Below are 15,342 nucleotides of genomic sequence, written 5' to 3'. Positions count from 1 at the left end.
GTCACAAAGTGGAAACTTAACTACCAGGTTTATAAAGGGCTAGTTTTTTTCTTGTTTCTGCCGCTCCTATGACGAAGGTTTGCCTGACAATTTAATGACTTCATCTAACATTTCAACACCTCAGCGCCACTATACCTGTTTATGAATGTGTCCTCAGAGTGACCCTTCTAAAAAGGGAAGACATTCATTTCCAGATTTTAAAAGTCTCCATTTTTCTTCTTTTACTATGAATATACTCCCAAGAAGAACTTACGTACCTAGAATATGTTGAAAAGCATGTGAAACTTTGTTTTACCTTTTTTACTGGATGGTCATGGTAATTCTGATAACTTATACAATGCACTGACTACCAGAGAGCTGAGTAATTTCTGAATACAAAAGAAAATCACCCATATACACAGACAAATAGAGAGGTACGGATGAAAGGGACAAGCTCCTAATATCGGCAAATAAACACGCTGGACTTTGAGAAGATGTTATAAAGGCCCAAGGAAGGTGGTAGCAAGCTGACATTTAAGGTGATGGATTGGTAACCTTGAACATAAATTCTAAGGCGCCAAACAGAAGTAAATAAGTTAAAAAATTATTATCCTCCACTTGCCTTAATATAGTTTATAAATTCCGAATGGAGAATGTCTGTTCCGTGGGAAAATTGGTCTCTTTCTTCTCCTGAGTTCTCATTGTCACTCACAAGGGAAGGTGCTGGTTGAAATTCCTGATGAAATTCCCCTATTAGGAAAATATAGAGAAAGATAGAAAGCATGATTTCATAAACAGATGAGCAAAACATAGATGACTGTAAAATACATCACCTAGTTTTTCAATCTTCTCCCTGACCTCTTCTGGAGGTATACGAATGACCCAAGTTTTCTCCTTCTGAAAGGATGTGAGGAAAAGGTGAAAAAAGGAGGAAGAAGAGGAAGAAAAGTAAAAGAAATGGAAAACCCCAAACCAAATGAACCTAAAAGTCAAGGCCCCTATATGGCTTAGTTCCTTATGAAAGAAATGAAATTTCCTCTAATTTTTTTTAAGGAACAGAGAATAGAAAGTATAAAAGAGGGCTTTTTGTGCTCTCAGCAACGTGTGACAAGTAAGTATTTCAAACTCAAAATTCCATAGTTACCGAACAACTACTAAATGGCAGGTAAAATACCAAACATTTGGGGGATTTAAAAAATTAGTGAATGGGACTTCCCTGGTGGTGCAGTGGTTAAGAATCCGCCTGCTAATGCAGGGAACATGGGTTCGAGCCCTGGTCCGGGAAGATCCCACATGCCGCGGAGCAATTAAGCCCATGCGCCACAACTACTGAGCCTGTGCTCTAGAGCCCGTGAGCCACAACTACTGAGCCCACGTGCCACAACTACTGAAGCCTGCATGCCTAGAGCCATGCTCCACAACAAGAGAAGCCGCCACAATGAGAAGCCTGTGCACCGCAACGAAGAGTAGCTCCCGCTCGCCGCAACTAGAGAAAAGCCTGCGTGCGGCAACAAAGACCCAACGCAGCCAAAAATAAATAAATTTATTTTTAAAAAAAATTAGTGAACAATTGCAAGAAAGAGTGTGGGAAAGGACTAAAATAAGGACCCAAAATCATAACAACAGAAGAAGTGACTATGATGAGAGCCACATGGAGGGGAAAGCACAGAGCTCATCCAACAGGTCTGTGTTCTAGATGGTGCAGGAGAGGTGAAAGGAGGAAAAGCAGATCTCTTCTCTCTGATCTGGACACTGGGAAAGAAACAAGTAGGACCACACCACTTTCAAGGGCTCCTAGCCAGCAAAAAATACCCATTTCTAGAACAGAGGGGAGAAAAACTGGTGACAAATGATGTAATTCTTTTATTTTAAAATACCTGCCTAAAACCCTACCTCTCATACTGCATATATTGTTACAAAGCTTATCTAAATTACTAAAGTGGCAGTCATATTTTGGCATAATGTATACAGTTATAGTTGGGGACAATGTATGGTTCCAATCATCATCTCAGATAAACAAATGCTAACCTTAAAAACCTGAGCATAATAAGTGAAAGCAAACAGTAGAGTGTGAGTTGGTTTAAACAGTTCTCCCGTCACTAGGGAGGGCAAGGCAAACTATTAGGGAGATAATCTTCATATTAATCTAGTTCTATACTATCCACACGTCATCAAACAGTCTCTGCCACAGATGTAAACATTACATTTGACAATTTACTTAAAAGTCACTGAATAAACAGAAGCAGTCAAATTACTGTCATAATGTAATCGAATGAGGGCTACTCACCAAGATATGAAGTGTATTACCAGGATTTTAAAGTAGGCAAGACGTAGAGTGTTTAGTGATCATCTGGTGATTATCAAAGAATCGCAGGCTTTTAGAGCTACACAAAACATTACAAATCACCTCATCTAATCATCTCATTTACAGGTGAGAGAATTAAGGTCAACTGACTTGTTCAAAGTCAAGTAGATTCCTGGGCACACATCCCAGTGACATTTCCCACCCTTGCATGTAGTTAGACGTGACCCCTGGGCCTGTGAAAGGCCCAGCCCACGCTTTCCGCGTGGCTGCTAAAGTTCTGTTTCTCTAACTGAGAGCTGGACCCTTTGTTCCCATTCCTGGAGCGAACCTCCATGCTCCTTCCGCTTTAGCTCGAAACAGATGGACTTGGAGATACAAATTAATATAAATTAAAGATGGTAGAATCACCAGATAAAAGGAACTTGGGCTCTTGAAGCACTGCGTGGAGGAGAGTTGCCTGGGAGTCACTAACTCCCCTTTGGACTTACTTTGCATTGTGTTAAGTCAATGAAATTTGGGGATTTTATGTGTTACAATAGCTAGAGTTGTCTTAAACAGTATATCTACACATCAACATTTTTTTCCAATAATGGATTGAAGGAATCTTAAATAAATCTTCACAATGAGAATAGCTCTACTATTACTAGCTACGTGACCACTGGCAAGTTACTTAAACTGAGACTCACCTATAGAATGGAGATGATTAGAGTATCCACCTCAGAGTTTTGAATTTTAAATGAGATGACCGTCATAGATTAGCACAGTGCCTGGGGCGTATGAAACGCTCAATAAACATTAACTATTACGGTTGCCATGTTTCTGCATATTTTAAACATAGCATTTGAAACTTAAAAACAAGCTTTTTCTCCCCATCCTTCATTCTCAGACCTTTAGCTGGACTAAGGCGATGGCAGGAGTCCTCCTTGATCTGTTGTTCTTCTTCCATGATATTTGACATTGGCACGTTGAGGCTAATGGCGTCTTCATCAGAAGGCTGAAAAGAAACAGGACACTGCCTCATTCAAGGGAGAAGTGTTATCAACATAGATTAAGAGAACGCTACGTAATTAAAAAATATATATACTGTGATTCTCACAAACATAATACGGAGTAAAAGACACCAAAGGACAATGCCACTTATATAAGTTCAAACATGGGCATAAATAATCCACGGTGTTTGAAGTCAGGATAGCGGCTGCTCTTAGGTTAGGGGCGTGGGCACATGATGGGGGCTTTGTGGGCGGCTGGTAAAGTTCTGTTTCTCTAACTGGGAGCTGGTAATGAGTGCGTTCACTCTGTCAAAATACATCAAGCTAACACTCACGTGCTTCTCTGTACATATGTTTCGAGCTGAAATTTTTTCAGGTACCTGATGATATTTTCAAACCTAAGAGCCACAGTCAGGGCACTGAGAAGGACTGAGTAACGCCTGAGAGAACAAAGAAATAACTGGAAATACACTACCATACCAGCCCTAAGTCTAATCGATCGCTTCAATAGTAATGGTGCTCTGAGATCTGACAACACAAATTTACCGAAACTATATTAAGGCTTCATGTGGCCAGTCCCAGAAAGCAGGCAGTCAGCCTCTGGGACAACATCTCATTTATTTACACTGCATCTTACACGCAACATCAAGCTTCAGTTTATTTCCCTGTTTAGGCTGTGGAAGCTGCTTTAAACATATAAGAAGCTGCTTTAAATAGATAATATAGAGTACTTAAAAGGAACAGGGGATCTGTGCAGTTTTCAGAATAATGCTTCGATTTAGTAATCAGAGTTAGTTCTCCCTGGGGGTCTTGTTTCCCACACTAACTGATGAAGTTTATTCAGATAATCTATGATTCTGTCACAAATGAAATATGAAGCCTCATTTATTTTCCTATGTCTCCGTTTTAGCGTCGCTATTTCACGAAAAGCTTTTCAAAATCACAGGGATCAGGAACCTCCACAGAGCACGTTTCTGTGGCTTTGCTTCTAAACTCCTGAGGCTATAATTTTTCACAGCACAGTGTTCATTTACTTTTGGACACGTGCACAGATTGTTCAGAAACTGGCAGAAAACAAATGTACATTTCATTCGCTGCACAGCTATTCACTGAGCCTCACATTTTTTTGCTTGTTTATCAGAGTGACAAATGCTAAATCAACCAATGGCAACAGCGAGAGAAAGGAATCAGGTGTGACTTCTGAACCCCACAATGAGACGTAAGCAGGAAGCAAGGCTGACTGACCACAGATAATAAAATATTTGCCAAATAAAGTGAAAATAGAAAGCTACACAGAATAATCCAGAACCCTTATCCTTGTAAAAAAAAAAACATTTCTAGGAGGTGTTCTCAGGTAAGGAGGCCACAAAGCAAGACAAAAAAAAAAAGCCAAAGGGAAAATGTACACACTTCATTCTGTTGAACATAATCCTTTCTGTAGTCCTTCCTTCCACCCTCCTCCCATCTTAAAAACTTATTAGCAAAATTCCAAGATATGCATCTAGTTAAAAGGAAGAAAATAAACCCTTGGCCTCCTTTTAGAATATTAGCATCCTACTTATACTAAGTGAGAACAAAAGGATAATGAAGTTCTTTGTGTAATGTTTTATTAATGAACTTAATTATCCTTAGAAGGCAGATAAAGGATAAAGCAGAGTCTTTTAATTTAACAGAAAATAAGCTCGGGTGAGTAATTTCTGAAACAAAGGGCTACTTCAGGGGACTTACGAGTTTCAATAAAGTTAAGGGAGTAGAATTAAATACAACTTGTAAAGCAATGTGTTGAGTATTTTCTCCCCCAGGGAATCATAGTAAACTATTCATGTAGGTTCATGAGGGTAATTTTACTTTATTGATACTGGCCTTCTTTTTCTGCCTACTACTCTTCTTCCTTTTGAAATGTTCTGTATTAGAAAGTTTTTAAGGTATCCTAGTGCTTTATGAAGTATTTTGTGGAAAATAAATTCGAGTATCTTAGCTACATATTAAACCTCAAAGGCCTTAAGAGAACAGGGAAAAGGCAATTTTCCTGGACTTACATATAGTAAAAATGTGGATTTCTTAGACAGGGTAATTGACCTACTAAGTACATCTTCAAAGAGTATTACAATGTTTCAAAACTCAATAACCACAAAAACTCAGTAAGTTCCCTCAAAAAAGGAAGGCCTGATAATACATACATCCTCTACTCCTGCTATCCCTCCTAGCTCTGCTGGTCAATAAACCCCATTTAATGGTTTATTAGTGAAAGATTTTACAGAACCTAGCAGACTATAAATAAGATAACAAATGTTCTAATTGAGCTATATATAACCACTTTACAAAGCTCCAGTGTGGGAGGCCTCTTAGCTCACAAATAACCAAACTTATATCCAATTATCTGAAAACAACACAATCTAAGAATTTCAGGAAAACAAATATTGATATAAAAATTATGGCTACTCAAAAATGCGTTTCCTGTGGGTAAAATGCAATGTACATTTATAGAGGGAAGCAGCCGCATAGCACAGGGAGATCAGCTCGGTGCTCTGTGACCACCTAGAGGGGTGGGATAGGGAGGGTGGGAGGGAGACGCAAGAGGGAGGGGATGTGGGGATATATGTATATGTATAGCTGATTCACTCTGTGATACAGCAGACACTAACACACCATTGTAAAGCAATTATAATCCCATAAAGACGTTAAAAAAAAAAGGCAATGTACATTTGATTCCTTAACATTTATGCAGGCATATAACAACTTTTTCCTAAGTTACTCTGTCACTTAAAAACAAACATTTATAAAAATGCCTTCCGGGTTCTTGCACACCACTTAGTCATTTTATAATATTTATTAAGCATGCAAGAATATTCCAGATAATGTGAGGGGTGTGGTAGGAGGGGAAGGAGATAGGGACTCTATTCTTGAGACATTTCCAAAACATTAAAGATTCAGAAAAAGCTAACAACAGTTAATATTTACATAACAGAGGATTTCAAATAACTTTCACAAGCATTATCACACGTTCTCATGCAACTGCCTTTTATCCGAAAGGAGTACAGCGAATGCAGGTAGATATATATAGAAGCACAAAAGGAAAAAAATCTGATCACGAATTTACCTCTGTGGCAGATAATCGCTTGTCTCCATTATCACTCCCAACGCCCGAGTCAGAATCCTTCTTGCTGGGTTAGATGCCATCGATATTGAATTCATTCAGAAAAAATTAAAATCACAAAGTTCACAACAAGAGACATCAACTTATATTCAAATAATGACTTTACTAAACAAATTTTTATTATTACCAAAAGACAACAAATACGCCCAGTATTGAAAGTTGTTAAGACAAGGGCCTAATGAAAATCAGATACTTGTACCATCTAAATATGGTACAAGATAAATTCTTTGTGTTCAGAGTTTCATGGATTTATACTCTACCTGAGTGGCCCGTTCTTTGAAACAGTTAATAATTTTCTTATTAGCATATGAAAAAGCAAAAACTACCAATTGCTTTTACCTCTTAGGTTATGAAATTTCCTAACTTTCAATAATTCTGTAAACTTTTATTCAGTGACTAAATAAATTTGATAGTATGTTTAAAACAATAAAGTAATGAATACATATTTTAAGCATTATATAAAGGTACCATTAGGGTAGGCTGAGATTTTAAGTCACTACAGTATATTTACTTTTTTTAGTAAAAAGTTCAAGAAAGATTTCTGCAATGAAGACATTTCAAAAACAACCTGCATTTCTACAAGTGTGTTCAGTGTGAGAATTTTGTTCTCTGAAAATTCAAAATGGTTTACACCACAAAATGGCCAAGGACATGTTAAACGATTCTAAAACTTCCATTCTGAACAGGAAATGGCAAAAACTATGCACAGTGCATTTTTAAAAGACAATTAAAAAAAATAAAGTCTGCATTTTTTCTTAACAATGTTCTGGAAGCATATTAAAAATTAACTTAAAAAACCATGTCTCTAACACAACACTGTAAATCAACTATACCCCAAAAAAATTTTTTAAAAATACAACAAAAAACCATGTCTCAGTTTGATGTGGTTGTTTTAAATGATAGGTAAAAAATACATATATTTATATTATAGATCTTATTTATAATATGTGCACACACATATGTTGCACTCAGGAAGGACTGATTCTTGATTAGGAGAGGGTAGATGAAACCTGAAAGATGCCAAAATGTTATCAACAGCATCAATTTTCCCTTTTTTATTCCAAAAGTGTTCGAGACTCTGATGTATAAATCTGCATTGGCTGAGTGAAACAAAAGGATTTTTGGAGTTAGTTACCTGGAGCGCCTTGGCCTAAGCAAACTCTAAACGGGGGCTTCTAGCCGAGGGGGGTCACACTCACCCGTCTTCCACGTGCTGGTGTAAATGTGGCCTCTCCATGGTGTGGAGATAAAGGGAGTCGGTTGTCTTAATCTGGCATGCTTGGATGCTGAGATACTTAAATATGTGCACTTTGCCCTTGGTGCATATCTATGGAGAAATTAATAATATATATATTTTTAACGGCAAAACAAAATGTAAACACTAGACATCTCACTCTGTATAATTTAGTTTTTGCATTTTCACTTTAAGTAACACGTCAACGATGGCCACCAAATTTGACCTCTCCAAAACAGGTAAGATTTTAGGCAATCATTTCCTCCAAATTCTACTTCAATAGAAAACCATGTTCAAGAGATTTCTAGTTTCTCTCGCACTAAACCGCAAAATTCTAAGAGAAATACGTTTAAGTATAAATAGTGTAAAACATATATACGTCAGATAACTAACCTGGTAACGTTCCAATTCTGAAAGCATATACACTTCATTCTGTTCTCACATAGTTTAATATTTGAGCTTGAATCTTGTCTCTAAATGACTGACAATATTTTAAAATGGTTAAACTCTAGTTTCCAGCTAACTTCAATGTAAGGAATCTATTACTCCTTTTGTAATCCATACACTCCATGAAAAAATTTCAAATGCATGTACAAAATGATAAACATAATAACTGAATAAGTGAAATCATCAAACATCATCATTCTGGGATTGCAGTGACCAGACAGTGGGGCAAATGGTGGGAAACGATTTTGATGTCACAGAAGACAACATACTGTAGTCAGATTCACACGAGGTTTCATTTTTTAAGAGATTGTGACTGTTTATGATCGTATCCATACATTAATTCTGCAAAATATCAACAAACCAGTTCTGCTGAGAGTTGCTTAGATGCTATTGATAGTCTATCCCCCCGGCAACAGCTTTGCTGTGAGACCCCCTCACCTGTGCTGGAGGAGACTGCAAAGGGTTATTCTCAAGCAGTAATACTTGCAGCTGCTTCATCTCTCTAAAACAAATGGGAATCACGAGCACTTTATTGCAGGAAAAGTCAAACTTTACCAAGGGAAGATCTACTAGTTCTAAAAGAACAGAAAAAAAAAAAAAAGAAAGAAAGAAAAAAAAAAAAACTCAGAAAGCAACAAGATTAAATGGCTAAACACATTCAAAAATTTTCTGCTTATCTGGAAATATATCATTTAGCATAATTAAAACCAAGTTGTGTATTAGGAATATAAGTTATGTATATATAATACTTAACTAAAGAGGAGAGGAAAGCTTTCATCGGGGGCCCAACAATTTTTAATTTGTTGTTATTTCTGATATGAGCTGGAAACACTTGACATATATAACACCTATTGTTTAAAAAGGCTTTTTTTTCCAGTGAAACAATCACATAAGCCACACCACACAAGATATGCTTATGTTTTAACTTCAAACTGTTTTCAAACAGCTTGCTACCTTATGAATAATATGTTAATTACAACATATTCTTATGCATTCCATGTATGTGGGCTGGCAGAATCTCTCAGAACGAATTACTAGAAATATGTTCTTGATTGTTTAACTCCACTTTAAAAAAGAAATGCTATCAAATTTGGAACTTTGCAACAGACCCTGTAATCCTGATTTGATTAGGCTTTATTCTACTGCTTTAAAAAAGTCTTCTGTAGCTCCACAAACAAGACAGAACATTATATTTAGCTTAAAATCCCCACCCAGTGGCATAGCAAACACTCAGTAATTTCAAGTATTCCAACCGACATTGGCAGCTGCAAGAAACTAAGTCAAATATATTCCATAGAGCAAAGACGCTGAGCAATGCCAGAGTAGGGTGACACGGAGCAAACCACCAAGATCTCCATGTGAGAGGCTATGGAGGGTTCATTTCAGAACGGGCCTCACGTTTGTTATGAAACCTGGTAAGGGAGGATACACGGTGCTTTCAAATACTCAAGGAATTCCCAAGCAGATGAAGGGCAGGGACTATAGGAAGAAGAGGATCAGAAAGCAGTGACCTGTAGAAAGAATTCATACTATCCCTCCGCTCCTCCTGTACTGCTGGAGGGTTTTCACGTTACTCAGCTAGACTACTTCATGTTCCCCCAACAAAGGTTCACTTAGCAACCAGTCTCTGCAAATTCAACTCGCTCTGGGTGTGGAAGGGACTTTCCTTCTTTCATACCTTAGTGAACTACTTTGTATTAGAGAAAAGAGTCATGAGATTGAAATGCAAGGACAAAGACACAGGAGCATCAGCTCAGCAGCTCCCAAACTCAGGTCCATGATAGGCAGGCGGCTGTGTAACAGAAACTCAGGATGTGTCTTTTTAAATCTTTTTTATTGAAGCATAGTTGATTTACAATGTTGTGTTAGTTTCAGGTGTACAGCAAAGTGATTCAGTTATACATATATATGTGTATATATATTCTTTTTCAGATTCTTTTCCATTATAGTTTATTATAAGATATTGAATATAGTTCCCTGCCAGGTCTTTATTGTTTATCTATTTTATATATAAGTGTGTATATGCTAGTCCCAAACTCCTAATTAATCCCTCCCCCTCTTTCCCCTTTGGTAAGCATAAATTTGTTTTCTATATCTGAGTCTGTTTCTGTTTTGTAAATAAGTTCATTTGTATCATTTTTTAAGATTCCACATATAAGTGATATCACATATTATTGGTCATTCTCTGTCTGACTGACTTCACTTGGTATGATAATCTCTAGGTCCATCCATGTTGCTGCAAATGGCATTATTTCATTCTTGTTTATGGCTCAGTAGTATTCCACTGTGCGTGTGTGTGTGTGTGTGTGTGTGTGTGTGTGTGTGTGTGTGTATACACGTTACATCTTCTTTATCCATTCATCTATTGATGGACATTTAGGTTGCTTCCATGTCTTCGCTATTGTAAACAGTGCTGCTATGAACATTGGGGTGCATGTATCTTTTTGAATTGGAATTTTCAAATTAGAATTTTTGAATTCTTATTCAAATTGGATGTGTATTTTTTAAATTGCCCCAAGTAATTCTCTGTTCAAACTCAGCTCTCCCACCAATAGCGGGATAAGTGATTTGCCTCAGGTCTCACTTGTCCTGGTTGCCTCGAAGAAGCACATGGAGAGCAGTGGGAGATGAAGAGAGGAGGTGAAGCCAGAGGATGGCATGGAATCAAGAAAGTTAAAGGGAAAGGGAAAGTAAGATCTTTCCAGTTAATAGTTTGTTTTGAAAACAGGGCTGAGAATTAGGGGGACTGTATGTAAAAAGAGTATCTCCTTGCTAGAACTTCCAGTAATATGAATCCATCTCTCCGATGGCTAACTTGACTCCCTCAAGTTAGGCTGGCAAATCAGGGGTGATTGCTTTTCAGCAATTTGCCACTTAAAATGAAGACTTTTAAGCAAGACTAGAGAGCTAAGTGCTTGGAAGACACAGCAGGAGGGGAAGGAAGGCGACTTACAGTTAAATAAAGTAAGAAATGGTTTTTATAATGACAATTCCTTTTAGTGCCTGTTGGGGACACAATTACCATCTTAGTTTAGGAAAGCTAGAATCTGACATTTTCACAACAAGGAAACAAAGGAGAAAATGATAACTCCAGCTCAGAAAAAGCCAAAGAGAGAGAGCAGGAAAAAAGGGGTAAGAGAAAAGAAAAATGAATCCCACTCCTCTTTCTCCATTGCAAAGAGGGGCAATGAATGACTACTTTAATGCTCTGTCCATTCCGGTGCCAGGAAGAACAAAATAGAGTCTCCCTGTTGCATTAGTTGTAGTATAACCACCACAAGATTGATGTAGGCAATTAGGCCACAAACATTTTCCCCCTCCTCAAACTGAAAGCATATGAGGAGGGGTACTAAAGAGGAAAAACAAGTGAGTAAATACGAAAAGTCTTTAAATTCACTGCCTGAGAGCATTATCAATGCTCTTTTGTTAACAGAGTTCTCCAGAGTAAAGCAAAAAGAAACTTGATATTCAGGAAATTATTTTTTTTTAAAGAAGGTTTTCCAGTAAACTGACGTTTTAGCTCCGAGTGTATATTAAAATATTAAGCCTGAGAAAACATAATTATGAAAAGTATAGAAATTTGTGAGTGATCTTTTTAGGAGAAGGAATGTTTTTAAGTTAAGCGAGCAACGAGTGGTGAGAGAAACAAGTATCTTGATTTTACAGATGCACTTTCTTCCCACATGTTTCTAAGCCATTACAGGAAACACTTAAATGATTAAATTAAATTTTTCTTTTGAAAACAAGAGTTCAATAATTTGTGATGACCTCTCAATAATTAACCTAAGAGCTTAAATTTAGATGAAAGTTTTCTTTAATGTTATGAAAGGCTGTATGATTATAAATTTGCTGTTAGTAAGAGTTTTCTCTTTATACTTGCTCAAACCAAGAAAAACAATTTCATCCATTCAGAACTGGAGTCACACAATGAAAAAATGAAAAATCAATGTTTTTATACCAAGTCATCTCAAGTAATAAAGTAATAAATCTTCAGGCCGAGATAGTTTCTAACTCTTCTTCTTTAAATACTAGCCAGCATGAGAAAGGTGAAGACGGCAGATAACACTTAAAACTCCCATCTATAGGGCACATTACATGTTATAAAGTTCTTTCCCTTTCTTGAGCTGCGTTTTCTTGCCTTGAATAATGAAGCACTTCAAACCAAAGATCATGAAGCAGGAACAGAATAATAAAAATCAGGCAGCTCTCAAACAGCTGCATTAGAGTCCGATTAGCCAAATGCTGTCTATTCCCAAATCTACCCTTTAGCTTATCAGGTACCCTAAATGTGCTTAAATGAAAATGATAGAAACCAGTGTGACCTCTGAGAACCAGAGGATGTTTCGGAGAAAGCATACAGTGTCCTGCTGCTCATCAACTCATTCCTGAGTAGGTCCAAACGAGGATCCCAAAATGTGAAATTCAGATCCAGCATGATCTACAAGGCTACTTATCACCGTTCTTAATGGTATAACATTTCTGAATAAATATATCGGGTTTTTTTGTTTGTTTTTTTTTTTTGCTGTACGTGGGGCTCTCACTGTTGTGGCCTCTCCCGTTGCGGAGCACAGGCTCCGGACGCGCAGGCTCAGCGGCCATGGCTCACGGGCCCAGCCACACCGCGGCATGTGGGATCTTCCCGGACGGGGGCACGAACCCGTGTCCCCTGCATTGGCAGGCAGACTCTCAACCACTGTGCCACCAGGGAAGCCCTGAATAAATATATGTTTCTTATTTTTAATTTATTTTTGTTTTATTGAAGTACAGTTGACTGACAATTTTTTTTTCTGGCTGCGCTGCATGCGGGATCTTAGTTCCCCAACCAGGGATCGAACCCATGTCTCTTGCAGTGTAAACACGGAATCTTAACCACTGGACGGCCAGGGAAGTCCCTGATAATTTTTTTATTGAATATCTTTTTATTTTAACTTCAACGCAACATATCAGAGGCACACACTATGGAAGCCCAGAGCTGCAGGGAAGGGTTGGCCCGTGTTTGGCTCCTGGGTGGGGCTGTGTGAGGGGCTCAGTGTTTGTGCCGAGTCTCAATGCTGAGGCTCTGGAGCCATCCTTGCTCCAGGCTTCAAGAAATTCATCAAAACAACCAGTGGTATCAGCCCAAGCTTCACTTCAGCAAAGGCATGCCCTCGCCTGAAGCACGGATTCGAGACACTCAGGGCTCCCGGTCAGGGCTCCCAGATCCCCAAAGCCCCAAACCCTGACTTCTGGGTCTGCAGGACCAAGTGCAGCAACTAACTACTGGCTGGATGTTCCAGGACATCCACGTCCATCCATACCAAAAGCAATTCATGTTGCCTCCTGTTAGGAGCTGAATTGTGTGCCCCCCAAATTCATACGTTGGAGCCCTGACCCACAGTACCTCAGAATGTGACTGTATTTGGAGATAGGGTTTTTAAAGGGTAAATGAGTTAAAATGGGGTCATTAGTGTGGGCCCTAATCCAGTATGATGGGTGTCCTCACAAGAAGAAGAGATTAGGACACAGACACAGAGGGAAGATGCAGGGAGAAGACGGCCATCTACAAGCCAAGAAGAGAGGGCTCAGGAAAAACCAAACTGAGCAACACTCTGATCTCAGACTTCCAGCCTCCAGACTGCGGGAAAATACATTTCTGTTGTTTAAACCACTCAAGTCTGTGGTACTTTGTTATGAGAGCCTGAACAAACTTAATACACACACATACACACACACAGCTTTATACAGGAGTATGATTTTGTTACTGAACCCCTGACTAAAATTACAACTTGAATATAACTTTTCTGTTATCAGCACATGAAATTCAAATTATAATTAATATTAATAGGCACACACAAACATGACTAGAGCTACCTTCTTCACAAAGGTAAACAAAAAATAATAAAAGCCTCCTGTTTGATTGATTCATTTTTCCTCTTTCTTTTTTTACCTTGTGGTAGAACTTTAAGGTAATTTCTTCTGACATTCAGTTCTCGTAGGGATTTCAGTTGCCCTATCTGCTGAGGCAAGGCTGTGATCTCATTGCAGCTGACGTCCTGCATTGAAAACAAAGAGGGAAACAGTAAACGCCTTTTGCCGGGAGATCAAGCATTTCATGTGAAATCTCCTTACGGAATTTAAATATTAGGACAACTACACAGGGACATTTTTATATTGGTCTCCGGGTCCGAGGTCAAGGGAGGCTTATTAGCACAGAGAAGAAAAAAGAAAGTGCAACATTTAAAACATCCTCTGAGAGAAAACGGAGAAAAGAAGCCTTTTCTGTTAGTAGCCTTTGGTAGCTACTCTGCCAGCCTCGAGGGCTGCTGTTCTCGCATGCTTCAGTCTTATTTCTCACAACAAACCCATGAGGTAATATTACTGGCCTAATATTCACAGATTAGAACACCGAGGCTCAGGAAAGTTCAGTCGATTGTCCAAGGCTTGCAAGTACCAGGGTTAACACTTGGAACAAATTTCCAGCCGACCGTTCAGCCACTACCTTACCTTACAAAATGCCCATAGTTTACAGTGTATGCCTATATATATTACGGCACTGTTTGGATGCACTATTTATTTAAAATGGAGTTCTTAGCAGAAGGCTGGAAACTTTGGACCTGAACACCTTTACAAACATTTTACAAGCAAGACTGTGGGGTATGTGGACTGTGTCTTCTTTGCTTTGGAAAAGTAATACTCTATTAGTAGTCATTGATGGGAACCACCTCTTGACACATGCAAAATGGTGGCCATGACATTTTTAATCTTCTGTATCATTATTACCTCCCCTAACCCCACTCTTCCTCTTGTCCCTAGTAGTTCTGTCCTGCTCTCCACCTCCCTTACCCCAGCCACTCCGTTAGTCCAGACCAGCAGTATCTCTCAGCTAGACACTATAATGATCTTCTGGTTGTTTCCAGGCATCAATCTCCTCCTCGGTTCCATCCTTCACAGAGTGAAGATTTACAGAGTGTGAATTTCACTCTATCATTCATCAGCTCAAACACCTGCAACGGCTCCTCAGGATAAAGTCCCAAACTCAAATCTGCTCAAATGTTTGCCTTCTCCTGTGGGCCTGTGAGCTCCTAGATGGAAGACACTGTGTCTTAGTCACTCTGCCTCCTGTGCTGAGCAGAACGCCAGGTATAAAGTAAGGGATCAGGGGCTTCCCTGGTGGCGCAGTGGTTAAGAGTCCGCCTGCCAATGCAGGGGACACAGGTTCGAGTCCTGGTCCGGGAAGATCCCACATGCCGCG

At 38.8% G+C, this 15,342-nt stretch overlaps 1 protein-coding gene across 7 annotated transcripts in view; it reads right to left on the bottom strand.

The window, feature by feature from the left end:
• LRCH1 (leucine rich repeats and calponin homology domain containing 1) overlaps positions 1–15,342 on the bottom strand; it is a 205,901-nt gene that overhangs the window by 69,339 nt on the left and 121,220 nt on the right. For all 7 annotated transcript variants that reach the window (XR_003791707.1, XR_003791704.1, XR_003791705.1 and 4 more), the window contains exons 4-9: positions 14,038–14,143; positions 8,550–8,686; positions 7,630–7,757; positions 6,374–6,437; positions 3,173–3,278; positions 602–729 (exon numbers count right to left, since the gene is read on the bottom strand). Coding sequence is in view for 2 of the 7 variants with exons in the window: in XM_029210024.1 (XP_029065857.1) it covers positions 602–729; positions 3,173–3,278; positions 6,374–6,437; positions 7,630–7,757; positions 8,550–8,686; positions 14,038–14,143 (669 nt within the window). In the remaining 5 variants the exon portion in view is untranslated. The remainder of the gene's footprint in view (positions 1–601; positions 730–3,172; positions 3,279–6,373; positions 6,438–7,629; positions 7,758–8,549; positions 8,687–14,037; positions 14,144–15,342) is intronic.

This window comes from Monodon monoceros, unplaced genomic scaffold (genome assembly GCF_005190385.1).
Source record: "Monodon monoceros isolate NGI ecotype Baffin Bay Population unplaced genomic scaffold, NGI_Narwhal_1 Super_Scaffold_8, whole genome shotgun sequence".
Taxonomy (NCBI): domain Eukaryota; kingdom Metazoa; phylum Chordata; class Mammalia; order Artiodactyla; family Monodontidae; genus Monodon; species Monodon monoceros.
Note: the sequence above shows the minus strand (reverse complement) of the source record. Positions and strands in the feature narration are given on the sequence as shown.